At 37.0% G+C, this 27536-nt stretch overlaps 1 protein-coding gene across 5 annotated transcripts in view; it reads right to left on the bottom strand.

Annotated features, from left to right (window-relative positions):
- The window catches only part of LOC120427646 (mannosyl-oligosaccharide alpha-1,2-mannosidase IA), an 85364-nt gene that overhangs the window by 5436 nt on the left and 52392 nt on the right, over positions 1-27536 (bottom strand). The window contains exons 1-2 of one of the 5 annotated variants that reach the window (XM_039592748.2): positions 19106-19240; positions 1529-2155 (exon numbers count right to left, since the gene is read on the bottom strand). The exons of 3 other annotated variants lie outside the window; for them this stretch is intronic. In XM_039592748.2, coding sequence (XP_039448682.1) covers positions 1529-1942 — 414 coding nt within the window. In that variant the 5' untranslated portion in view covers positions 1943-2155; positions 19106-19240. Of the gene's footprint in view, positions 1-1528; positions 2156-18931; positions 19241-27536 lie in introns of those variants that run through there. One more of the 5 variants, XM_039592685.2, reaches the window with a different exon arrangement.

Below are 27536 nucleotides of genomic sequence, written 5' to 3'. Positions count from 1 at the left end.
AAAATGACATAACTCTCAAGCCCCAATGCCAGTGTCCGTTCGAGAGGGTGCTCTCTGTCCTTAAGCCGGTCTTCTCGAGTGTCGTTAAGTTGGGCACCAACAAGCATATCTGAGAAACTTCCTTGCATCACAGACAAACAGACGTGAATCTTTTTTTTTTTAAATTTAACGGTCAATTTGAATAATCGGAAACTCACCACGGTATTGTTGTTGTCACAACTCGTTTACACGCATTTCACAGTTATACCAGTTACGCAGAGTGATGTCACACCCGACTTGAACTGGAAGCTTTTATATAAACACAAAGCTATAAAACTATTACCAATACTAATTAGGCATTGCTTATTGAGAGGGTACATTTCATTGCCGATGCTAAGTATCAATTTAATTGCCGGTAAAGATAAATAGTGCTTGCCGGTTTGACACAAGACTTAATGGTTCCAAGGGAGCTTTAGTGAGCTTGTAAAACAAAAACAGGATCTCAAAAGGCAATCAAAACACAATATATGGATAAACTAAACAGCCAAACCGACGTGTAAACGAGCTGTGGTGGGTTCAGGATTACAGTGGTGAGTTTGAATATTATTCAAATTGACCTTTAAATTCCAGAGTTTCTTAAAATAAATAAATAAAAAATTCTAGAATTGGGTTTTACGCCGACTCGGTTTTGAGGTTAGAAATTTGACAGCTTGGCTGCACTGTTTACATTTTTTGCACGTGTGTCTCAGTAAAAATGTGTGTGCGTGTGCACTCGTGACGTCACGCTGTAAAACCTAATTGTTGTTTGAAGGTTGGAAAAAGGTTTGTCTATATGTTTGAGTAATACCATTAAACAATTGAAGTTAGCATCATTGTCGGCCTGTTTCTGACCAGTTTCACGTTAGATGGCGTGACAATTGTTTTTAAAGCATTTCATATCAATTAGTTGAGTAAGAATAATGAATTAAAACAATCAACAATGCCACAGATTCTCTCAGCAACACTTTAAATGCACTCCTCCGACCCAGCCAACAATAGAGCAACTATGTAGCGAGGCCTATTTCCTCGTTTAATTTCCATTTAGCACCGCATGTTTAATTGCATGGTGTATTTATTTTGGACAACACGACCCACCTAAGCAAAAATTCCATTTGTCGTGCCGTCACGCTCTACGGGTTGTTAGTACTACCCCTGTCTTCTTCCTCACGCTCACCAGCCACACCGGTTCGATGCAGAATCGCCCAACGGTGATCGAGCTGACCTCACACCTCTCGAAAATAACATAACCTCAACGGTTGCTACCCAAGCGGTCGACCGAAACGTGCTCAGTGATTGTTCATGGCTTCGGCAAAGGTCACTACCGGCTTCAACAGAATCGAAGTTTTCACGCAGCCTTCGTGGTACCGATTACTGAATCGCGAACGTTCTCGAAGTACGTAACGCTCGAAAAAATAGCGATCTTTTGCGATTACTGTGGAGTACCGGTGGCTTCAACAAAATACCGCGTTATGTAATTTAAGTACGTCCCCCAAGCGATCAAAACACGTACCTCTTTGACTTTCTCACGCTTTTCGTGGTCGATTCCGGCCGAACCGACCTCGTCGACCCGCAACCAACCGGACGCGTTCCAGTACCGCGGCACGTAGCTGGCGTTCCGATAGAACTCACTCCGCCGCAGGTCCTCCTCGTCCGGGAAGTACGCGTCATAGTCCACATCGAGGGCGGACCGCCGACTGAGGCTGTAGAACGGAGATCCATCCTTCGGAGGACCCCGCAACCGGTACTCCTCGCCCTCCACAATCAGGTGGTTATCGACGGTGTCGTCAAACTTGCTGAAATCCTCGTACGTCCGGTACCGGTCCGCGGTCCGTCCGTCGTCGGCATGCTTGCGGACGACCAGCGTCACGCCGGTTATGGCCACCACGAAAACGGCCGTCGCGACCCCACTCAAGGCCGGTGCCATGCTACTGGAGTCTCACTGTTTAGCTTCACCTTAATCTTCTTTTCCTTCTTCTTCTTCTTCTTGTCTTCCAAACACACACACGCTAACTCTGCGCTTAGCCCTGGGCTAAGTCACGACCACCACCGAACGGTTCCGGGGCCGGTGTTAGCTCATTTTGTTGGTTGGTTCTTCAATTGATTTCCTATTTAGTGGCGCTACTTTCTCCACTTTAAACTATGGAAATAGGGGACGACACACAGACAAGCAGACGTGAAACACTAGCATACCGATTGTGGCTTGAAAATAACTGTCCTTTCCAAACATTTCACCGGAAATTTAAATTTCGTAGCGTTAACAGATATCTCGAACTTGTAGTATTTTAACGAAACTGCAAATAACGCGAATCATAATTTGAATTGACCGTTATTTTTTACGATGCAACATCAAAAAGTCTTTCACGTCTGCTTGTCTGCGACTTGTGGTTTGGGATTCAGTGACAATAGTTGGCTTTTTTGGACTTGCTGGACTGAAACTGTTGGGACGTGGGTATTCGGTACGACTTGCGTTGGAAAGTAAAAGTTACACGAGTTTTGAAGACTTCAACTTTCTTGAAGAGTTTGAAAGAAATTTAATTTAAATTTCAGTTCATTTTTCAATGACTAAACAACATTTTTCATCGATAATGTGTTATGTTATCCCAATTTTTCAGGAAAACTTATCTGAAATATTTCCTTGCGTGATTCGATTATCAGAAGTTTTTTGAAACCCCAAACTTCGTAAAATCGAGTCTGGACTGCCATAGCAGTCTTTTTATGGTACACGGAAAACCGGCATTAGTCTTTAAAGACTTATTTTTAGTCTTTTTTGAAGTTCGGTCAGTATTGTCAGAAAAAGGCCTAAAAATTAGGCTTTTTTTGGGCCTAAATTTTAGGCTTTTTTTAGAACTTAGTGCAAAACTTAGAAAAAGACTAAATTTTAGGTTTTTCTGTACTATAAACTTTGGTTCACGATTTAACATGTCAATTCAGGAAAAGTTGAAAGTTGCCGGTGGTGGTTGCTGTTCGTCGGACGGGGAAGGATTTTGGTCAGTTTGCAGGTAAGTTTTTGTGTTTTTCCTGCCGGAAGGTTCGGCAGGAGTGAATAAGCGGCCGAACGATAATGTCTGCTGTTTACCGGGTTCCCAAATTCCGGTCCTCGGTACGGTGGAGGAGGACGGGAAGGCGTGAATTGAGCCGTGTTATTTGCGGATGGAGGAGGGAAGGAACTTTTTTTTGTGGACGGCGTTGTGTTTCTGAGTGCTGGAGGAAGTTTTGAGTGAGACAACAGAGGACAGAAAATCTCGGAATCAATCCGCCGGGGATTGAATTCCAAAGTGGAAGCGAAAAAGGACAACGAGGCGGGAGTAGACAACCGATGGTGGCGGTGAAAATAATGGTGGTGGTGGTGGTGGTGGTTGTGTTTGTGAATGAGTGTGTAAGAGTGGTGTGTGTGTGTGTGTGTGTGTGTGTGTGTGTGTGTGTGTGTGTGTGTGTGTGTGTGTGTGTGTTCAAAATGTAATAATTTAAAAATTTAACCAAAAATTCAGCAATTCAACAATTTAAAAAAATCCAAAATTTTAAAATTAAAAAATTCAAAAATTTAAAAATTCAAAAATTCTAAAATTTTAAAATTTTAAAAATTAAATTTCAGAAATTAAAAATTCAAAAATTCCAAAAATTCAAAAATTCAAAAATTCAAAAATTTTAAAATTTTAAAATTTTAAAATTCTAAAATTCTAAAATTCTAAAATTCTAAAATTCTAAAATTCTAAAATTCTAAAATTCTAAAATTCTAAAATTCTAAAATTCTAAAATTCTAAAATTCTAAAATTCTAAAATTCTAAAATTCTAAAATTCTAAAATTCTAAAATTCTAAAATTCTAAAATTCTAAAATTCTAAAATTCTAAAATTCTAAAATTCTAAAATTCTAAAATTCTAAAATTCTAAAATTCTAAAATTCTAAAATTCTAAAATTCTAAAATTCTAAAATTCTAAAATTCTAAAATTCTAAAATTCTAAAATTCTAAAATTCTAAAATTCTAAAATTCTAAAATTCTAAAATTCTAAAATTCTAAAATTCTAAAATTCTAAAATTCTGAAATTCTAAAATTCTAAAATTCTAAAATTCTAAAATTCTAAAATTCTAAAATTCTAAAATTCTAAAATTCTAAAATTCTAAAATTCTAAAATTCTAAAATTCTAAAATTCTAAAATTCTAAAATTCTAAAATTCTAAAATTCTAAAATTCTAAAATTCTAAAATTCTAAAATTCTAAAATTCTAAAATTCTAAAATTCTAAAATTCTAAAATTCTAAAATTCTAAAATTCTAAAATTCTAAAATTCTAAAATTCTAAAATTCTAAAATTCTAAAATTCTAAAATTCTAAAATTCTAAAATTCTAAAATTCTAAAATTCTAAAATTCTAAAATTCTAAAATTCTAAAATTCTAAAATTCTAAAATTCTAAAATTCTAAAATTCTAAAATTCAAAAATTCAAAAATTCAAAAATTCAAAAATTCAAAAATTCAAAAATTCAAAAATTCAAAAATTTAAAAATTCAAAAATTCAAAAATTCAAAAATTCAAAAATTCAAAAATTCAAAAATTCAAAAATTCAAAAATTCAAAAATTCAAAAATTCAAAAATTCAAAAATTCAAAAATTCAAAAATTCAAAAATTCAAAAATTCAAAAATTCAAAAATTCAAAAATTCAAAAATACAAAAATTCAAAAATTCAAAAATTCAAAAATTCAAAAATTCAAAAATTCAAAAATTCAAAAATTCAAAAATTCAAAAATTCAAAAATTCAAAAATTCAAAAATTCAAAAATTCAAAAATTCAAAAATTCAAAAATTCAAAAATTCAAAAATTCAAAAATTCAAAAATTCAAAAATTCAAAAATTCAAAAATTCAAAAATTCAAAAATTCAAAAATTCAAAAATTCAAAAATTCAAAAATTCAAAAATTCAAAAATTCAAAAATTCAAAAATTCAAAAATTCAAAAATTCACAAATTTAAAAATTCAAAAATACAAAAATACAAAAATACAAAAATACAAAAATACAAAAATACAAAAATACAAAAATACAAAAATACAAAAATACAAAAATACAAAAATACAAAAATACAAAAATACAAAAATACAAAAATACAAAAATACAAAAATACAAAAATACAAAAATACAAAAATACAAAAATACAAAAATACAAAAATACAAAAATACAAAAATACAAAAATACAAAAATACAAAAATACAAAAATACAAAAATACAAAAATACAAAAATACAAAAATACAAAAATACCAAAATACCAAAATACTAAAAAACTAAAATACCAAAATACCAAAATACAAAAATACAAAAATACAAAATTGCAAAAAAATTAAAATACAAAAATTTAAAAATAAAAAGCTTAAAAAATCGAAAATTTAAAAATAAAAAGCTTATTCGAAATTCTTCAATTCTTAAACTCTTAAATTCTTAAATTCTTAAATTCTTAAATTCTTAAATTCTTAAATTCTTAAATTCTTAAATTCTTAAATTCTTAAATTCTTAAATTCTTAAATTCTTAAATTCTTAAATTCTTAAATTCTTAAATTCTTAAATTCTTAAATTCTTAAATTCTTAAATTCTTAAATTCTTAAATTCTTAAATTCTTAAATTCTTAAATTCTTAAATTCTTAAATTCTTAAATTCTTAAATTCTTAAATTCTTAAATTCTTAAATTCTTAAATTCTTAAATTCTTAAATTCTTAAATTCTTAAATTCTTAAATTCTTAAATTCTTAAATTCTTAAATTCTTAAATTCTTGAATTCTTAAATTCTTAAATTCTTAAATTCTTAAATTCTTAAATTCTTAAATTCTTAAATTCTTAAATTCTTAAATTCTTAAATTCTTAAATTCTTAAATTCTTAAATTCTTAAATTCTTAAATTCTTAAATTCTTAAATTCTTAAATTCTTAAATTCTTAAATTCTTAAATTCTTAAATTCTTAAATTCTTAAATTCTTAAATTCTTAAATTCTTAAATTCTTAAATTCTTAAATTCTTAAATTCTTAAATTCTTAAATTCTTAAATTCTTAAATTCTTAAATTCTTAAATTCTTAAATTCTTAAATTCTTAAATTCTTAAATTCTTAAATTCTTAAATTCTTAAATTCTTAAATTCTTAAATTCTTAAATTCTTAAATTCTTAAATTCTTAAATTCTTAAATTCTTAAATTCTTAAATTCTTAAATTCTTAAATTCTTAAATTCTTAAATTCCTAAATTCAATTCTTAAATACCTAAATTCAAATTCTCGCAACTCATCTTCAAAATATTGATTTTTTTATTTTCAGGTTAAAGCTGAACGCATCCGTGAATCCGTCGTATTCCGAAACTACCGAATTACCGAATAAAAACATTCTTATAAATATTTTATTTTCTACTGTTTATTCCCGCTATTTGATCCCCTAGCCTTCTCAGGCATAAAATAAGGATTCCGTCATCTTGGATTATGTCCGATTTGACCCCTCCCATTTCCTGCAAAAGCCTAAAAATTAGTCTTTTAAACCTATAAATAAGTCTTTTTAAGCCTAAAAATAAGTCTTAATCAAGTTCCGCCATCTTGGATTTTGTCCGCTTTGACCGCTCTCATTTCCTGCAAAAGCCTAAAAATTAGTCTTTTAAACCTATAAATAAGTCTTTTTAAGCCTAAAAATAAGTCTTAATCAAGTTCCGCCATCTTGGATTATGTACGCTTTGATCGCTCCAATTTCCTGCAAAAGCCTAAAAATTAGTCTTTTAAACCTATAAATAAGTCTTTTTAAGCCTAAAAATAAGTCTTAATCAAGTTCCACCATCTTGGATTATGTACGCTTTGACCGCTCCCATTTCGTGCAAAAGCCTAAAAATTAGTCTTTTAAACCTATAAATAAGTCTTTTTAAGCCTAAAAATAAGTCTTAATCAAGTTCCGCCATCTTGGATTTTGTCCGCTTTGACCGCTCTCATTTCCTGCAAAAGCCTAAAAATTAGTCTTTTAAACCTATAAATAAGTCTTTTTAAGCCTAAAAATAAGTCTTAATCAAGTTCCGCCATCTTGGATTATGTACGCTTTGATCGCTCCTATTTCCTGCAAAAGCCTAAAAATTAGTCTTTTAAACCTATAAATAAGTCTTTTTAAGCCTAAAAATAAGTCTTAATCAAGTTCCACCATCTTGGATTATGTACGCTTTGACCGCTCCCATTTCCTGCAAAAGCCTAAAAATTAGTCTTTTAAACCTATAAATAAGTCTTTTGAAGCCTAAAAATAAGTCTTAATCAAGTTCCGCCATCTTGGATTATGTACGCTTTGATCGCTCCTATTTCCTGCAAAAGCCTAAAAATTAGTCTTTTAAACCTATAAATAAGTCTTTTTAAGCCTAAAAATAAGTCTTAATCAAGTTCCGCCATCTTGGATTTTGTCCGCTTTGACCGCTCTCATTTCCTGCAAAAGCCTAAAAATTAGTCTTTTAAACCTATAAATAAGTCTTTTTAAGCCTAAAAATAAGTCTTAATCAAGTTCCGCCATCTTGGATTATGTCCGCTCTGATCCCCTCGCATTCTCGAAAAAGACTAAAATTTAGGCTTTTTGACGATAACATAAAGCCTAAAATTTAGGCTTTTTCGTACTAAAACGAAACTAGTCTTTTAAAGACTAACCCATCATTAGGCTTAAAAAGACTTAACACGGTTAGGTTCGATAAAGCCTAATTTTAAGTCTTAAAAGACTAATGTCGCCTTTGCGTGTAGTAATTGAGTTGAAAAATGTAGGAGAAGGCTTTCCAATTTAACGTGTAACCCTATTTTGATTTAAGTTGGCACCCCTGTTAACGGAAGAGCAACTGTCACTCTAAAAATTCTACGAGCAAAACAACACGCAAAATATATTTGCTCTCACACCGTAAAGTATCGCGTTTTATTACGACTACAGGTTATGGGAACCAGCACGAAATGACCTCGGAAAAGTCGGATTATCCGATCTTCGACGGCAAGGACTTCGCGGACTGGAAGTTTCGCCTCGAACTGACCTTGGCGGAGCGGGAGTTGCTGGACCACGTTAGGAAGGAGCCTAAGGTGGAGCAACTGCTCCTGGACAACTGGGTGAAGGTCGACGTGAAGGCGAAAAATGTCATCGTGAAGTCGCTTGGCCGGGAGCACTCGCACATCGTGCGCTCAGAGAAGTCCGCGCACGGGATGCTGAAGGCCCTGTCGGAGGTTTTTGAGAAAAGTGGAGCTGTGCAGGAGCGGCACTTGCGGATGAAGTTGAACAAGATGAAGTGCGAAGAGGGGCAGCCACTGGATGTTCACTTTGCGGCCTTTGATTCGGTTGTGATGGATCTGCGTGCCGCTGGAGCTGCTATGACGGAGACGGAACAAGTAACACATCTGCTGATGTCGCTTCCTCGATCGTACGAGCACATCGTGACGGTGCTTTTGGCAATGGAAGAGCTCACATTGCGGAAGGCTAAGGCCAGGTTGCTGAACGAAGAGGTTCGGCGCTCAGAGATGAACGAGGAAGAACCCACGGGACGAGCAGCTTTTCTCGGAGCCCCCAAAAAGTTCACGGGAAAATGCTGGCGTTGCAACGAGCCAGGACACAGGGCCTTTGAATGCCCGAAGGCTAGCGGAGAGGAAGCAAGAAACACGGAGAAAAGAAGGCCGGGCCCGCAGAAACGGGCGTTCAACCTCAGCAAGAGGGAGGATGATCGCGGCCAGGAGGAGGATACGAGCCGAGCATTTGCTTTCGTCGCGGCGCGAGGGACTGAATCACTTGGCAGTTCCGGACACGCTCCGAGAGAGGTCTTGTGGATCATCGACTCGGGATGTACGGATCATATGACCAACGATGACAAGCTGTTTCTCGTCGAGCGTCGACTGTCCGCGGTGTACCCGGTGTCGCTCGCAGAGAAGGGACAGGCCATTGAAGCGACAAAGATCGGGTTCATCGCTTCCACAAGTGTAGTCAACGGCCGAGAATATGACTGTCACATCTCGGATGTTCTTTTCGCACCTGGTTTGAGGCACAACCTCCTGTCCGTCAGCAGATTGGAGAAGGCTGGATTTGTTGCAGTTTTTCGTGAAGGTGGCGTTGAACTCTGGGCTGGAGATGTACTTTTTGCGGAAGGACAACGCAGGAACGCTTTGTACGAGCTTAAGTTCACGGTCAAGGAGCGTCAGTCGAACGTAGCGGCCGCGGTGGACACGAACGCGCTCTGGCATCGACGACTTGGGCACATAGGCATGAGAAGTATAAACCATATGGTGAAGAAAGGTATGGTAACCGGCATTAAACCAAACATTACAGACACTCTGGGCGTATGCGAACCGTGTGTTATGGGCAAACACAGTCGAGCTACCTTTCACCGGTGTGAACGCAGAGCTTCCAGACCACTCGAGCTAGTGCATACGGACGTGTGCGGTCCGATAACTCCAACAACGTGGGACGGCAAGAGGTACTTCGTGACGTTTATTGATGATTACACTCACTTTACCATTGCCTATTTGATCAGCACGAAGGATGAGGTCTACGAATGCTTGAAGGAGTACTACTCGATGGTCTGTGCTGGATTTGGCTCGTCCGTGGCTCGAATGAGATGTGACAACGGTGGTGAATACATCTCCCGGCGATGTAAGGAGTTCTGCAAGGAGAAAGGAGAGCAGTTCTCTAGGATTTCGGTCATTCGATTTTTTTTGTATTTTTTAATCCGACTGAAACTTTTTTGGTGCCTTCGGTATGCCCAAAGAAGCCATTTTGCATCATTAGTTTGTCCATATAATTTTCCATACAAATTCGGCAGCTGTCCATACAAAAATGATGTATGAAAATTCAAAAATCTGTATCTTTTGAAGGAATTTTTTGATCGATTTGGTGTCTTCGGCAAAGTTGTAGGTATGGATACGGACTACACTGGAAAAAAATAATACACGGTAAAAAAAATTTGGTGATTTTTTTATTTAACTTTTTATCACTAAAACTTGATTTACAAAAAAACACTATTTTTAATTTTTTTTATTTTTTGATATGTTTTAGAAGGCATAAAATGCCAACTTTTCAGAAATTTCCAGGTTGTGCAAAAAATCACTGACCGAGTTATGAATTTTTTAATCAATACTGATTTTTTCAAAAAATCGAAATTTTGGTCGTAAAAATTTTTCAACTTCATTTTTCGATGTAAAATCAAATTTGCAATCAAAAAGTACTTTACTGAAATTTTGATAAAGTGCACCGTTTTCAAGTTATAGCCATATTTAAGTGACTTTTTTGAAAATAGTCGCAGTTTTTCATTTTTTTTAAATTAGTGCACATGTTTGCCCAGTTTTGAAAAAAATATTTTTGAAAAGCTGAGAAAATTCTCTATATTTTGCTTATTTGGACTTTGTTGATACGACCTTTAGTTGCTGAGATATTGCAATGCAAAGGTTTAAAAACAGGAAAATTGATGTTTTCTAAGTTTCACCCAAACAACCCACCATTTTCTATCGTCAATATCTCAGCAACTAATGGTCCGATTTTCAATGTTAATATATGAAACATTTGTGAAATTTTCCGATCTCTTCGAAAAAAATATTTTTTGAATTTTCAAATCAAGACTAACATTTCACAAATGCCAAACATTCAATATTACGCCCTTTTAAAATGTTTGTCTTGATTTGAAAATTCCAAAAATATTTTTTTCGAAAAGATCGGAAAATTTCACAATTGTTTCATATATTAACATTGAAAATCGGACCATTAGTTGCTGAGATATCGACGATAGAAAATGGTGGGTTGTTTGGGTGAAACTTAGAAAACATCAATTTTCCTGTTTTTAAACCTTTGCATTGCAATATCTCAGCAACTAAAGGTCGTATCAACATAGTCCGAATAAGCAAAATATAGAGAATTTTCTCAGCTTTTCAAAAATATTTTTTTCAAAACTGGGCAAACATGTGCACTAATTTAAAAAAATGAAAAACTGCGACTATTTTCAAAAAAGTCACTTAAATATGGCTATAACTTGAAAACGGTGCACTTTATCAAAATTTTAGTAAAGTACTTTTTGATTGCAAATTTGATTTTACATCGAAAAATGAAGTTGAAAAATTTTTACGACCAAAATTTCGATTTTTTGAAAAAATCAGTATTGATTAAAAAATTCATAACTCGGTCAGTGATTTTTTGCACAACCTGGAAATTTCTGAAAAGTTGGCATTTTATGTCTTCTAAAACATATCAAAAAATAAAAAAAATTAAAAATAGTGTTTTTTTGTAAATCAAGTTTTAGTGATAAAAAGTTAAATAAAAAAATCACCAAATTTTTTTTTACCGTGTATTATTTTTTCCAGTGTAGTCCGTATCCATACCTACAACTTTGCCGAAGACACCAAATCGATCAAAAAATTCCTTCAAAAGATACAGATTTTTGAATTTTCATACATCATTTTTGTATGGACAGCTGCCGAATTTGTATGGAAAATTATATGGACAAACTAATGATGCAAAATGGCTTCTTTGGGCATACCGAAGGCACCAAAAAAGTTTCAGCCGGATTAAAAAATACAAAAATTAAAATTGAAGAAAAAAGACCGATTTCGTAGAGAATTGCTCAGGAGTTGTTTTGGAGTATACAGCTGCTTATATACCGGAGCAAAATGGCAGAGCCGAACGAATGAATAGAACGCTAGTAGAGAAGGCAAGGTCGCTGATCTACGAAAGTCAACTGCCGAAGGAGATGTGGGGCGAAGCGATTATGACAGCATTGTACCTGACGAACCGCAGCTGCACAGTTGCGCTGGATGACCTAACCCCGACTGAGCTGTGGTACGGGAAAAAGCCAGATGTGTCGAACCTCAGAGTGTTTGGATGCCGTGCCTACGCCCATTTGCCCAAGTGCAAGCGCCGCAAGATGGACGCCAAGAGCGAAAAGTTGATCATGGTCGGTTACTCTGGCAACGGGTACCGGCTCTGGAACCCAGAGGAAAGGAAGGTAAAGCTGTCCCGAGACGTCATTTTTGATGAAGCGGTTCTCCCGGGAAAAGAACGTGAGCCTGATCAAGATCCAGTGAGTGAGCAAATCGTTGGGGAACCGGTTCCAGAGGAGAATGCTGTTGAGCACGAGATGACAGATGACGAAGAGGCCGCTACGAGTGACGACGAACCTGAAGGTGCGTCTGAAGCAGGTGCACCAGAAGCAGTAGAACGCGAAGCAGCCGCGCGCGAGGCGGACACGCGCGAGGCACACACGCGAGGAGCAGACGTACAAGAAGCAGACGCGCGAGAAGCAGAAGCGAGCGAGGCAGGACGTCGCAAGTCCGAACGCAACAAGAAGAGACCTGTTTGGCACAAGGACTACCAAATGGACTCCACGGCACTGTTGACTAACGGTATCGAAGATGTTCCAGAATCGTACAACTCCATCGAAGGAAGACGGGACGCAGCTGACTGGTACGCTGCAGTTCGTGATGAGCTTAACTCGCTGACAGAAAACCAAACGTGGGATGTTGTCGATCTGCCAAGAGGAGCCAAAGTGATTACGTCCAAGTGGGTGTTCAAGAAGAAAGTCGACAAGAACGGAGATTTAGAACGCTTGAAGGCACGGTTGGTGGCAAGAGGCTTCCAGCAAACCGCTGGTGTTGATTACCACGACACTTTTGCACCAGTGGCCAAGCTGTCAACGGTGCGTTTCCTGCTGGCAGTTGGGATACAGAGGAGTTTCGAGTTCTGGCATATGGACGTAACCACCGCATTCTTGTACGGTGAGCTCGACGAGACGATCTTCATGAAACCGCCACCTGGTCTGGACGTCGAAGCTGGTAAGGTTTGCGAACTGAAACGATCGTTGTACGGTTTGAAACAGTCACCGAAGTGCTGGAACAACAGACTCCACTCCTTCTTGAGCAGTTTGAACTTCGAGCGGTCTGATGCTGATTATTGCCTGTATGTCCGTATCGCCCACACTGAACGCTTGTACATTTTACTGTACGTTGACGACCTCCTCATTTGTGGCAACAACAGCAGTGAGATAGCGGTTTTGAAGCAACAACTTTCCGCCGAGTTCCGCATGAAAGATCTTGGCCAGCTGGAATATTTCATGGGAATGCGTATCAGGATCGACGATGCGGCTGGAACGGTAACTATTGATCAGACAGCGTTTGCCGAAAGAATCCTGGAAAGATTCGGCATGGAAGCGTGCAATGCAGTGGCGACCCCACTGGAGCCGGGAGTCAAGTTTGATTCAGCCGAGAGCTCAGATGAAGTTCGAACAAACTTTCGGCAGCTGATTGGAAGTTTGATGTATCTGATGCTCGGAACCAGACCAGACTTGTGCTTCGCGATCAATCTGTTTAGTCGCTACCAGGACAAAGCAACGTGTGAACACTGGAACTGCGTGAAACGAGTGCTACGATACATCAAAGGGACGACCGGAATGCATCTGATGTACACACGGAAGGACGAAGCAACCCCCTTGGTTGGATACGTGGATTCCGACTGGGCGAACGATCCAGATGACCGTAGATCAACGAGTGGCTACTTGTTCGAAGTTTACGGCAACTTGATATCCTGGACAACCAAGAAACAAGGCCTGGTGACCTTGTCGACTGCAGAAGCGGAGTATGTGGCAGCGTCGCAAGCTGTCTGTGAAGCAATCTGGTTTAAGAAGCTGTTCCAGGACGTTGGATATCCAGTTGATCATCCCATCCCGGTCTACGAAGACAATCAAGCTTGTATTTTCATCTCGAAGAACCCGGAATCAAAGCGGACGAAGCATGTGGAGGTTAAATATCACTACGTGCGAGAAAAGGTTTGGCGGAAGGAGGTTGAACTGCGGTACATCTCGACGAAGGAACAGAAGGCGGATATCCTTACGAAGCCCTTGGCCCGTGTGGCTTTCGAGAAGATGCGGTTGGAGCTGGGTTTGGAAAGAGGAGGAGTGTAGGAGAAGGCTTTCCAATTTAACGTGTAACCCTATTTTGATTTAAGTTGGCACCCCTGTTAACGGAAGAGCAACTGTCACTCTAAAAATTCTACGAGCAAAACAACACGCAAAATATATTTGCTCTCACACCGTAAAGTATCGCGTTTTATTACGACTACAAAAAATAGATGTTGAACAATAAAATCTATTGAAAATTCTGAATTTTCAATAAGAGACACAAATGTGTTAATCGACTTTTCTTTGTATTTTTTTTTATTTGGATGACACGTCGTCAAAAGAAGTTATTTTGCAACAATGTGTTTTCCAAGTCTCCATACAATTTTGGGGGCTCGTCATACAAAATAAGGTAAAAATATTTATGGAATTCTATGAATGAATCTATGAATATTTCGTGCTTTCTATTTCATTAGGGCACAACACTTTTGTAAACAAGAGTGTATCCCTCTCACATCTTTTGCAAACTGTCATTTGAGCAAAAGGGATACACTATTGTTTACAAAAGTTTGAGCCCATTTGAAATGTTAGGCTTCGTTTATGGAATTCTTCAAGAGAAGGAATTTTTTGATCGATTTGGTGTTTACAGCAAAATTAGGACTGATTAGGACATTATGGGGAAAAAAGGTACACGGAAAAATCCGATTTTTTATTAAACTTAAATTAATTAAAAAATAATTTCTGAAACCAAAGTGTTTTTTATAAATGTCGAAAACAAAACAGACAACTAAAAAAAGGTTTAAATATCGGATGGCAATTGGTTTGATAAAATGTTCTCAAGTTATATTTTTTTTGCTTATTTCTATTCCATTTTTTGTTTTTTTTTTCATTTTCAAAAAAAAATTTTGAAAAAAAAAGCTGAGAAAATTTCTTACATGTTTTCTCGGAGTCATTGAAAATTGGACAATTACATTCCTAGACACAGGCTCACAGAGAATTAGAATTAATGAAAATCATTTTTTTTCTCTTAATGTCACCCGATTTGACTATTGGTTTGAATGTTTGAACTTCAATGTTAAATAATTAAACATATGCGAAATTTTCTGATCTTTTAAATAAAAAAAAAATTAGAATCCAGCACAAATTTTGAAAAGGGCTACAAATAAATAATGTTCCTCATTTCCAATTTTCAAAGTCTCAGAGAGAAGTTTTCATTTTTTTAAGGATTGCTTTCATTCATAAAGTATTTTTTTTTTTTCATTTCCGAAAATTACTAATATGACTATAATTCCAAAATGGTGCATTTTTCTAAAAATCGGTAAGTAGTTTTTTCGGCCGCATTTTTGTTTTATTTTTTCAAAAGTCGCATTTTTTTCAAAACCATTTTTTATCAGGATCCCCTGTAATAGATATATTTATGTACCCATTTTGTATGATCACCCTGCAAATTTGTATGGACTACTTTTATTGAAAAACTTACGATGCAAAATTGCTTCTTTTGGTATGGGGAATGTATGGACAAAGTTTAATCCAAATAAAAAAATATAACTCGGGTGAGTTTTCAAAAAGCCGTAAGAGCCACCGTGACCTCCGAAACTAATATTCGTTTTTCTCCAAATTGAAGCGAAATTTCATTTATTTTTAGTTTGGAGCCCGCCGGGGCAAAATGCAACTCTGCTTTTCTCGATATTTAGAAGAATTGTCCGAGAAAATAATCATAGAAATTGGAAGCTTATTATTGCTAAACCATGCTGAAAAAAATTGAGCTTCGTAGTACAAAATCAGCGTAAGTTATTTGCAAAACATTAAAATGTTGTGTTTTCATCTAATTTCCATTGAACTTTCATTATGAGTTTTGGACAATATAAAAATCATTTATTGATATTGTAAGTTTTGAGGTAGATAATTTTTGCCATAATCTTCATTATTCTGAAGATAGATGAGTCCAAAACCATCAAAAAATGCATTTTTAATTAAATTTTCTACAAAAAGCGTAGTCGGGGCAAAATGCACCGCTGTGAAGCTCCTATGTAAACACAGCGGTGTCATCTAGTGGTGACTAGTGACAACTGCTTTTACCCGGTGCATTTTGCCCCGCATGGTTGTTTGAAATAAATCAGAAAGGTTTTTAATTTTTTTTTATTTTCGAACAATTTTGAGGTTTTTAAAGACTTTTTTCACATGGATGACGAAGAATAATAGTTGGTTTAGAACATTGAACAAAATTCTTCCACAGTAATGCTGTAATAGTTGAGAAAACACAGTTTTCCCTTATTACCCCCTCTCCCCCTATAATAACATCAATTTATGTTAAAACTTTTCAACACAAAAAGGGAGAGAAAAATACAGAAACTACACAGTAAAAAAATGTTTAAATTAGGAAGGTGTAATTTTGGAAGGTTGAATATTTCCTCTTTATTGATGTAATTTTACCTCAATTTAGACTGAAAAAGCGACATAACAATAGAAAAGTGGTAAAATTACACATTTTCAGAGGTAAAATTACACATTTTTTCTGACATAAAAGTTGTACCCCTTTCCAGATGTAATATTATCATGATTTATTTTTCTGTGTAAATTTTCAAAAACTTATGTTGGGATAGGCCTACACAACAAAAAAAATCAATGGTAAAATCGCATTCAAAAGCAAAATCTTGAAGAAAAAAAAATTAGCCGGAGCGATTCAAACCCAGCACTAACAGTAAGGACTGGCGCCTTAGCTCGCTCGGCCATCAGACCGCATATATAATCGTATAATCGCATATATGAGCTTGACATTCCGGTCAAGTAGGTTGCCCATACTGATGGGCTACATATTTCAGAGTGTAATATTACATAAAATTTCATTAAATACATTTATTTTACAAACAGGTATTTTACATGCAGCTGTAATACTACTCATTTGCTGTTTGATTTAAAAACTAAACTGAAGAAAGCAGAAACTCACCCAAATTTGATTTTTATCCATTTTTGATCTTTAGTCGCATACTCCCAAAAAGTTCAGCTCTGGATTCAAATCCCGCAGGTTTAAAAATATTGTTCGATGTGCATGCTTTTGAATGCGATTTTACCATAGGAATTTTACTGTGCAGGCAAATGTCTCGGACTGACCCAGAATTACTTATGTATGGGTTAAAATAAAATCGTTAAATAGTTTCAAATGTTTAAACTTGAAAACACTGAAATTATCCTCAGATTCTTCAACACCCATTTTCGTTTTCGCCAAAACAAGACTACCACAATTTCATTGACCTTTTCCTTGGTCCATCTTTCGCATGGACCGGCTATTTACGACTGCGGAGGAAAGTTGGACCTACTAAAAACATGGCATCCATCCACTCTGCTTCTGAGCACCATTTCTAAATTTGACTGTTGTTGCATAATTCGACAACGCAGCATCGAGCCACGATGTAAAGGACCGCTTCACAAAAGGTTTTTTTCGTCTTTTGTTGATTGCGGTTTACAGTTTTCTTTAGGCGAATTAATGATTTATGAAACAACTTGGTTGGAGGAACCATGACTAGGCAGTTATGTTGATACCGATTGACTGCTTGTCAGCTTGTGTTTGGGACAAAAGAGAAAATTTTTCAAAGTTTGAAATTGGGTTTTCAAAAGAAAATTATCAATATTCTGAGAATCCCTGACAAAACATGGCGGTTAACAGTCCAAAAATAGAAAAGAGATTTCTCGAAGGCCTATAATTTATTACTGATCTGGTTCCATCCCATTTCCCAAGAATGTTGCCTAATCCAACCTTTTGTCTCATAAAATTTTAATTCCGGAGCCCAGAAATCGAATATTCATGCGTTACGTAGCGTCGTTTTTGCGACTCTTTTTTGTTGTTGCTAGTAGCAAAACAGTTGACAAGGCAAAAAAAAGTCACAACAGCTAGCAAAGAAAACAAAAGAAGAAGTCAAAAGAGAGGGAGACACTTGAAGCAAAACAAAAACGGTGTGCGCACTAAATAATCCACCAAGTGACTGTTGTCGAACAAAAACAGAACAATTTTAACACAAACGCGACAAAACTGTGTCGCCAGCGAAAATGGGCCACATTTTTAACCCTTAACATGCTGAACGTCCACGAATTTTTGAAATAATTAGCCTTCACAACAAAATCGTAACCAAATATTTCCATTAAAGCTGCCACCATTTCTTTCCGTGCAGTCACGCCAATGCCCATGTCCCGCAGAGTCCAGTTTCAGTCTAGCCAGTCAGCCGCGACGGTCCGCGAATAGCCCGCGCAGTTCTTCTTTTTCTCTTCCGATTCCCGGCCGGTCCGCGCTTCGTTGCACAATCCCTCAGAAAAAGTTTCACTTTTCAGCAGCTCACACCGCGAAAGCGCTTCGAATTCCCGTTGCGAGCTGGAACTCGACGGCCATTCACCAAAAGGGGCACAGACAATGACGATTCACTTGGCTGGTCAATTAACATGAATTACACACTGATGTGGTCGACCGATGGTCAGAACGATTCTTCTCGGTCTCGTACACGGAGGGAATCTTGACGGCTTTTGGTGCTGACAGAAATTGACTGAATTTGACAGGATTGTACTTACCTTTAGCAGGTTCACCAATCTGAATCACCTTCACTTTCACTTACACCTCAGATTTTGAAAACCACTTCAAGCTTAAGTACTGCTTGAAGTCCGTATTAGGGAAACGCTTGAGATGTCGAAGTCTAACATTATAATTTATATATTTGACAAGCTGATGAAAAGTTGATAACGAATAGATAACGAGATTCTTTCACGAGATTTAATGACTACAAGGTTTCCCAATCACGGACTTCATGGTGTACTTAAGCCTGGCGTGGCATACAAAAATTGCTGTGCGAGTAAAAGTGATTTTTATCGGTGGTTCCAACCAGGTAAGTACAGTTCTGTCAAGTTCATACATTTCTCAAATGCCAACAGGGTTTCTCTCCGTGCGAGAGTTGTTCTGTTATCTGGTTGCGCCAAAAAGGTCACTGTGCGACCTCCCCGCGAACGTCACACTTTGCACAGCCTTTAACAACAGGTTTTAGACGACACCTTCGCTCAGCCCGATCACGGTCGCCAGATTTGCGGGCGGTCAACGCGTTCATAAAATCAACAAACCAGACTAGCGGTACCGCAATCAGCGCGATCAGTACCGTACGGCGGCCACGATTCCAAGCAAAGTGGTTGTTCTCGTTCACGGCCGTTGCACCGCCGCTTCTTCTTCTTCTTCGCTGTTAAGCCGACGACTTGCAGCGAAGATCTTCAACACGTATGAAAAGAGGGGCCTTCTACCTTGGAGACCGGGCAGGGCGACCTGGACCCGGAGGAGAGACCTCTGACGACCCCCCCGCAGAGGGTGGTGTGTTCCCGGAGGACGTAACGTAACCGCGCAAACTACGAACCGTTTCCGTACGCGATCGACTCAAGACTGTTCGCGCAGCAGCTGATCGTGAGTAGCGATCGCCCGAGAGAGCGGGGAGAGCGGAAATCTTTCGTTGTTGGCTGAACGACGGCACTAAGTCGGAGCAGGAGAGTCGCCGAGATGTGCGAGAGATTGAGTGAGGAAGTTGGGGCTTTAGCTGGTGGATACGCGAACGCGAGTGAACAACCTGTTTTCGGCAAGCGGAAATCGATGGTTATTTGGGCTGGACTTCCTTGTAATATCGGGGTTCGCTTGAGCTTGTTGTTTTGCGTTTGCGAAAAGGTGAATAATACGCGGTAAAAATAGAGTGGTATTCTTGAACAAATCTTGGCATTTTAGCTAAGCGAACTAGTTTTGATCGAAAAGATAGATTTAAGTTAAAACAGTGCAAACTTGATGGATAACTAATATCTACCCTTTTATCGTTGAAAGAAATTGAAAATTGATCAACCCACATTTAAGTAAATTATAATTATACTCGTAGGAAGCGTTCTTTTATTACGTAACGCAGTTAGGGGGTATGGATCGACTGTGTTACATTTATATTAAAAATAAATATATTTATGGTCATTGTGTTACAAAAGGGAACAATATAAAATTCCTAAATGTTTGCATTACGTTATAACAGAACGCTCCAATATAAACTGTCATAAATAAGCAAGTTAAGTGTGACAAAATGTCGAATAGACAAATGGTCGAAGTTGGACAACTGGTCAAATGGACAAAACGTCGCAAGAACTAAATGTCGAATGAGGAAAAAGTGGAACAAAATGATGTAATATTTTTATGTTGATTTTCTAACATAGGGGAAATAAACCCACTTTTATCCCATTAAGCTTTTAGAAAAAAAAAACAAAATTCTTAATTTGACCTCTTAGACCCACCTTCATGTGTACATATTGATTCAGAATCAAATTCTGAGCAAATATCTGTGTGTGTGGTGGGGAGTTGATAAAAAAATGCACTAGATTATCTCGGCACTAGCTGAACAGATTTGGACCGTGTTAGTCTCATTCGATCCATCTTGTAAAGTTTTTATAAAGTTTAGTTAAGTACTTAAAAAAATATGCTAAAAATCGATTTTAACAAAAGTCCGGATGATTTTAAAAAGGGTGGTTTTTGTAAGAAACTTCGTCATGTTACACATTTTCAGGTATTCAAAAGACCTTTCCAACTAGTTCATAAGATTGAAGATCTGATAACCCTATCAAAAGTTATACGCACATAAGTGTTATTTATGCACTTTTAAGAGGCCGGATCTCAGATAATTTGATGAAAACGTTGTCCGGATCCATGATGCGACCTGTCGTTGGATAGGTAATCAAAAGACCTTTTCAACGAGTTCAAAAGATTGAATATCCGACAACCCTATCAAATGAGCATGAGCATGAGCATGAGCATGGTTGACTGCCAATGAGCTGCTACTCCGTTATTGACGGATCAGCTGAAGTTACACAATGAACCAACAGATGAATAGTGGGAGCTAATCATCCTCACTGTATAACCCCTGAAGATCTCTGCTTTAAGTCAATACCGGCGCCCCCCCAAGGAGATGCAGTTCAACAAAGGTAGGAATGTTAGTCCGATAGTTGAAGTTGCAGACTCATCAGACACAGAGTTTGTCGCTCTATACCTGTTGACACCGCATGAGACCGTTGAATCCACAGCATCTCCTTCAAGCATCACGGGAAGTGGGGGAGTTGTGTTAGTAGGGGAAGGAAAGGGAAGGTCAGGATTCATCTTGGTAGATGATATGACCAGAAAGTGAAACAATCGTTGCCTTCCGAGCTACGACGCTATGAGAAGGACTTATCAATCGCGTATTTTTACTTCTTACCGCCGGCGTGCCATCCGAGCAACGATGCTTTGGGAAGGGCTTTCAAACCGAATTGAAATTTGAATTGACGTATTATTCGGTGACGTACAATTTAAAAACCGAAATGAAATTTGAATTGCCGTATTATTCGATGACGTACAATTTAAAATAGATCAGGATTCATGATTGGAAGATGATATGACCAGAAAGTGAAACATTATAGTTGCATTCCGAGCTGCGACGCTATGAAAAAGACTTATCAATTCCTCAATCGCGTATTTATTTAACTTCTTACCGCCGGCGTGCCATCCGAGCAGCGATGCTATGGGAAGGGCTTTCAGAACGAAATGTAATTATAATTAACGTTTTGTTCGGCGACGTGCAGTTCATACTATAATATCACGAAAATTTCAAATAGTGCTGCTCAAGAAAAAAAAACTTCACGATTTTTTCCCGACAAGAGCGCAAACAACCGGCTCGTAGGCAGAAATTAATCTCACAAACAACGACGCGAATCTCTATTTCAATGAATTCATGAAATTTCCACTACGTCTCACGGGTTCTTACGCGTCGATCCTCACTTCGTCCAACGTCTCTGACCACACCGCGACCCCTTTTTTCAATGATTTCGAGAACTTTCTATCACTTTCTCGCGGATTCTCGCGCGCCGATTCACACCTCCGATCGATCCAACGAACACCACGCGACTGATGGCCCAACTTCTCTGGCCACACCGCGACCCCTTTTTTCAATGATTTCGAGAACTTTCTATCACTTTCTCGCGGATTCTCGCGCGCCGATTCACACCTCCGATCGATCCAACGAACACCACGCGACTCTCCGACAACCCTATCAAATGTAAAAAGCACATAAGTGCCCTGAATTATAAAGATCTGACTACCCAATCTGATGGTATGAATGATGATTCAAGTTGATAGAACATTGTATCTTTTTGTATCTGTTTTGAATAGCATTACCCTCTAAATGTGAGGAAGGCCCAACCACCTAAGGGTGGATTAAGTAACGTTTTTATGAGAAAAATTATGAAAAAATCATATAATTTGAAGATTTGGCAACCTTGTCTCATGTTATGATCACTTGATGTGATATTTATATACTTTTTTAAAGTGCGTCCATCCCGGGAATTCCCGGGACAAAGATCCAGGGATTTTTCTTTTTTTTTCAAATTTTTAACGGGAATTAACGACATTGAAAAAAATATCAAATTTTGCCCTGAAAATGTTTTGTTGTAGAAATACATTCATAGTTGAAAACATAGTAATCGATAAGAATTAAAAAGCATTAAAATTTGTATTCGGCATTTATCAGAATTAATTTGGCTTATTAGGGAAAATGGTTAAAATATGAGTTTACAGATTCACAAAATGCCTAGTGCATTAAATGTTTTCTATTTAACTCTCTATATTTTTAAAAGACTGGTTATTACATTTACAAATATTAATAATTCTAAAAATTGGAAAACAAATCATATTAAATTATTAAGACTGTAGTCCCGGATTTCTCCAGTTGGCCAAAGCAGAATAAAAAGCAAAAAATATATATTTTTTATTTCTTTAAAGGGGTTACATACATGCATATTTCATTATAAAACTGAGTAAGAGACGATTTGGACATAAAATTTTGCCATGCGCAAAGCAAACTGTCAAACTTTGTGAACATTTTTTTCTCAAGATAGGATGGACCAAATTGGCTGAAATTTGGGGAGAAGAATCACAAGACCTCCCGTGTGCATGACGATGCCCGATTCTTAAATTTTGCTTGTTTGAAAAATTCATAAATCAAAAGCTCTCTAGCTTTTTTGAAAATCAGCCTTCGTCAGGCACACGGAATCAGTTTAACGAGTGTTCACCAAAATTATGAGCCGATTTGGTCATAGCAGTGTTGCGATATCGTGGCACCCGTTTTTTGAAACTGCCAACTTCAAATTATTATATCTCGGCAATGGTATAACCAAAAGTTTTCAAATTTATTTAGTGAAAGATTAAAATATATATTTTGATGTCTTGAAAATAGATTTAAAAAAGTTTTAATATGTTCTCATACCATACTCTGACATTTATGCCGATTTACATTTATGTAACCCCTTAAGCTATTTAAAAACTGTCGTCTATGTTTAGATTGAAGTGTAGATATCACCAATTAATATAAATTAGCTGATTCAATGATTTATATAGATAGAGTGGGGAGACTTGATCCCCGGGGACACTTGATCCCAAGCCTGTATCTCATCAGCATGTGGGTAAAACAATTAGCTTTGTTCTAAAAAGTTGTGCGAAATTGACTAAAACTCATTGTAGAAAACAAAGAAAAAAATTAAGAAATGTTTAGATTGAGTTACACACATTTTTCTACAAAGTGCTGCAAAAAACTTCCAAGAGATCTTTTTTCTTTGTTTTGTTAAGTATAGAAAACACTGAAAAATTATTCAAAAAAATATTGTTTATATATGAATTGTTTGGTAAACATATCAACTCCAAACCCCTTACGCATTTGACGTTAAATTTATCGTCATACTATTTTTACAATCAATTGTTTAAAAAAGTGCGTTTAGGGAGACTTGATCCCTGCATTTTTACAGTCACTGGAATCAGCCTCAAGATTAAATAATTGGGCTGGGTTTTCGTACATAGTTTCCTTTAGTATAGTTGTACATAACTTACTGCAGTTTGAACCATTTTTCAAAAGTTTTGTAAACAAAAATTACCAGCTTTTGCTCAATTTTGGTCTAAAAAAGAAAATTTTAGGTTTTTAAATATTTTGCATGCTAAACTTGTTATATTTTGAACACAAACGTGCAGGTTTAATGTGCAATTGCTGTAACTTACGAAAATTAAAAGTTTGGATGAATAAAAAATATTTTGCTTAAGATTTCTTCAAAATGTTGAAAGGGGGATCAAATTACCCCCAACATTTTGAAAATGCCGGTTCAAAATATTTTTTTAAAACGCTTGGCATGATTCGAAGAGTCTATCTGATGAAATACCCTTATCAGCCAAACATAGTTGAATGTTTAAGCTTTCACTTCATGCAAAAAGATCATAGTTTAGTGAGAAATTTACAGAGTTATGTGCGATACAAAAAAAGGGGATCAAGTCTCCCCACTCTCCCCTAACTGTTCGAAAACCATATCCAGACCAATAATCCAACATATCGCTGGATGAGTAAGCACACCCTTCGAAGCGAGTCTAAAAGTTCGAACATTTGACAACACTGTCTTTTAAGTGATAATGATATACTTTTTGAGGGCGAATTTTAATTGGAAACAGTTGGATCCCACCATTTTTTTCATGCTAATTTTGTTTCTAAAAACATAATAAATTATGTGGTACAAGAAGAAACAAGTTTTAACTGAAAATGTTTATTTTTGTGTTTTTTTAATGTCTAGAAGACACCAACTCGCTACGACGCTGAGTTGATAAATTCAAAAAAATATTTTTTTCATAAACAGCTTCACCTAAATCACAAAAATGACTCTAAACACTTCCCGTTTGAAGATAGAGCTTTGTGCTCTTCAGCAAAGTTGCTCAGAATAGTGTCCCCTACAACTTTTTGAAGACAATGAAGCGCTATCTAGTCATACCGGTAAAATAATAATAATGGTTCACCACCCTAAAATTTTAACCACCCTAATGTCTTTTATACTAAAAGATCCCCAAAAGTATATACTAAAAGTATCCCCAGGGTTAAATTTTTGACAGTTCGACGTTAACGACAAATTTCAAGAAAATTGATTGGTTGATTGGTTGATCAAAATCTGTGTAACAATACGGCTAAAGTTTTCAGCAAACAAGAAAACTGTAAAGACTGTGGTTTGACAAGCTTGCAAACAAAGATTCCAGTATCAGTTTCACTGTAAGTGTTGCCAGATTGTCAAACTTTATGACTTACTGGAAAGTACATTACAATATTTATCCAACTATGTTTCTTGAGCTAACTTTACATCATCATGCATTGAAAATAGCTGTATACAAACTTTACTTGAGTCACGATTTTTCATGGTATCATACTTAAACTGAAATTAAAGTACTTATAACTATAGACAGTGTTGCTAGTTCTCTGATATCTCCACCTCATCTAAATTATCTTTGAAAACTTTTCAGAAAATGCAACTTGCAAATTTCGCTAATAATTAATAAAATTTTAAAAATCAACGTTCCCTGTAGGAACGACGTTTTTAAAGCAACATTCCTTCAACTCTTATCATTATTTTTTATTTACTTCCAGCGAACCCGATTCGCCACATTAGCAAAGATTACTCTCCAGCAGCGCCGACGATGATCGCCTGATGGTGCGGATCACTGGAAGCGATGACCTTTTTTTATTATTTTTCTTGTAAATTATTGCAATGAATGAATTGCGCTTATCTAAGTTGGTTTAAGTAGAATACGGAAAAGAAGTAAAATCAAGCGTGTTGAATTACAAGTTGCTGTTTATTTTAATAGAACTGATATGATTTCGGCTGAGGAATACGACTTCTGGCAAGCTCTCCACTAGGCTGAACTCATGTAGAGTCTTATCGCGAAACAGATTGCCACACAGCTGGAAGGGGCAATCTGAGTATATTTATTTACGTAGTGCACAATATACTATAGGAAAGTCCCGCGGGTAACGGTTTCCCAACTGTTCCACCCCCTGATGAAACTCAAAACACACAAACTGCACTGCCGGTGCAATTTTTAATGTTTTGTCGCAATTTCAGGCCCCTGCCTGCGATACGGATCAGTGACCACCGTACACGACGCGTACTCAACTAACGTTAGTTCATTGATTTGCTCCACATTCAACAGCCATGACATTGGCGGCTGTTGACCGTTGCATCACACCTGCTGCCTGTGCGACGACTGACGACTGACTCTAAACAGCTTATCCGAGGTTTGGTTGGGGGAGGGTGCAGTTACAATGTTCTGATTCACTTCCGTACTTGAGCGCGTAACTGGAGTCACTCATTGTGATCTGATCCCATTGCTCACGTAATGACACGTCCGAACTTGTTTAGACTCTTCCGGTTCTGAGCGTGCCTAGATTGGTACGGTATTATCTCGGTTGTCAAACTCTTAGTAGAAGTTCGAGCCTCCAACAGATGAATCAGATAACTTCCTAAATTTTCCAAAACAATGCTATGTTATTGGAAATACAAGCTACCGGGCAAGATCCTGACTCAATTATTAAGAAACACCACAATATCCGAACATAACTTACGCGTAAACTCTTCAAGGTAGTTACGCTGCTTGTGCCGCATACTAATTGTTGAAAGCGCGCGTGTAAACCATCTGAACCATCACCGGTCGTACACCCAAGTAAAGAACTACTGACAGCCAATGCGACATCCACATCGTGCCACCGAATGACAGCTATTTTGTCATTCGAAGCAACCTTGACGGTCGTCATCCTTTGGAAGGAAGCGCATTCTGGCTCTCTTCTATTGTCAAGCATTAGTGGTGCGATGGTAAAGAGGTAAGCTCTCGTCCAAAGAGCTTGGGATCGAATCTCGGATGAAGGCGTTGTTTCTACTCTAAAATTAGAGCTTCTACTAAGCTTATCCTCACATTCGATGTCAAAGCTATCAAACGATTGAGCAGTTTCCGGTTTGGGGTGTGTTCCACAATACCTGACCGTTTCTTCTGTTTGGTAGTGCGTGTTTATTGTCGATGGTCGAGCGGTTAGTTGCAGTAGCGGCAACCGAGACGACGGATGACCTTCTCTGCCTCTGTGTTTTTTTTTCTTGCAGAGCTCTTCTCGTCGTCTAGACTTGTAAACTTGCAGATCAGAAACAGGCCCCCTTCTCGGCTGGGGGGCAGCCCTTGGAAGTGAATTATACAGAGCATGATCGATGCGGATGGCGGAGATTTGAGGCAGTCTCACGATGATCAAGCAGTTTCTTGAAGGGTCCAAAATTTTAGCGAGTCAAATGAAATGTGATCTTACACCTTCTGGTAAGCTTGGTCGTTTGGTTGATATCAACCAGTTTATTAGTTTTTCAATATTAAAAAATATAGGAAAACTGTCGAATCTTTTGGAAGTCCAAGAACATAGAGCAATTCCAGCTCAAATCAGGAATTTTTCTGGTACTTTTGTACCCGACCCTCTCCGATTTCAATGAAACTTTGTAGACATGTTATCCTAGGCCTGTATAAGCCATTTTTGTGTATATGGAGCCAATAGTACTCGAAAATAACATTTGAAAAGGGCGTAAGGTATTTAAATATTTTGTATTTTGCAATTTAAAAAATAAGTGTATCTCGAAGCCGTTGCATCGTATCAAAGATGGTCAAAGACAAACTTGTAGGAAATTGGACGGGATTTCTGAAAAAAAAATACACTGAAACAAAAATACACACCAATTCTATGAGATTTTTCAGTTTTTAAGTTTAAAAGTTATATGGTGATGTCACTATTTTTCGCTCAAAATTTTTGAGGAAATAGCCTAAAATGTTACAAAAAGACTCACGAAAAATGCAGGATGG

The sequence above is a fragment of the Culex pipiens genome, chromosome 1 (assembly GCF_016801865.2).
Source record: "Culex pipiens pallens isolate TS chromosome 1, TS_CPP_V2, whole genome shotgun sequence".
Lineage (NCBI taxonomy): Eukaryota > Metazoa > Arthropoda > Insecta > Diptera > Culicidae > Culex > Culex pipiens.
This window is presented reverse-complemented; position numbering and strand designations above follow the sequence as displayed.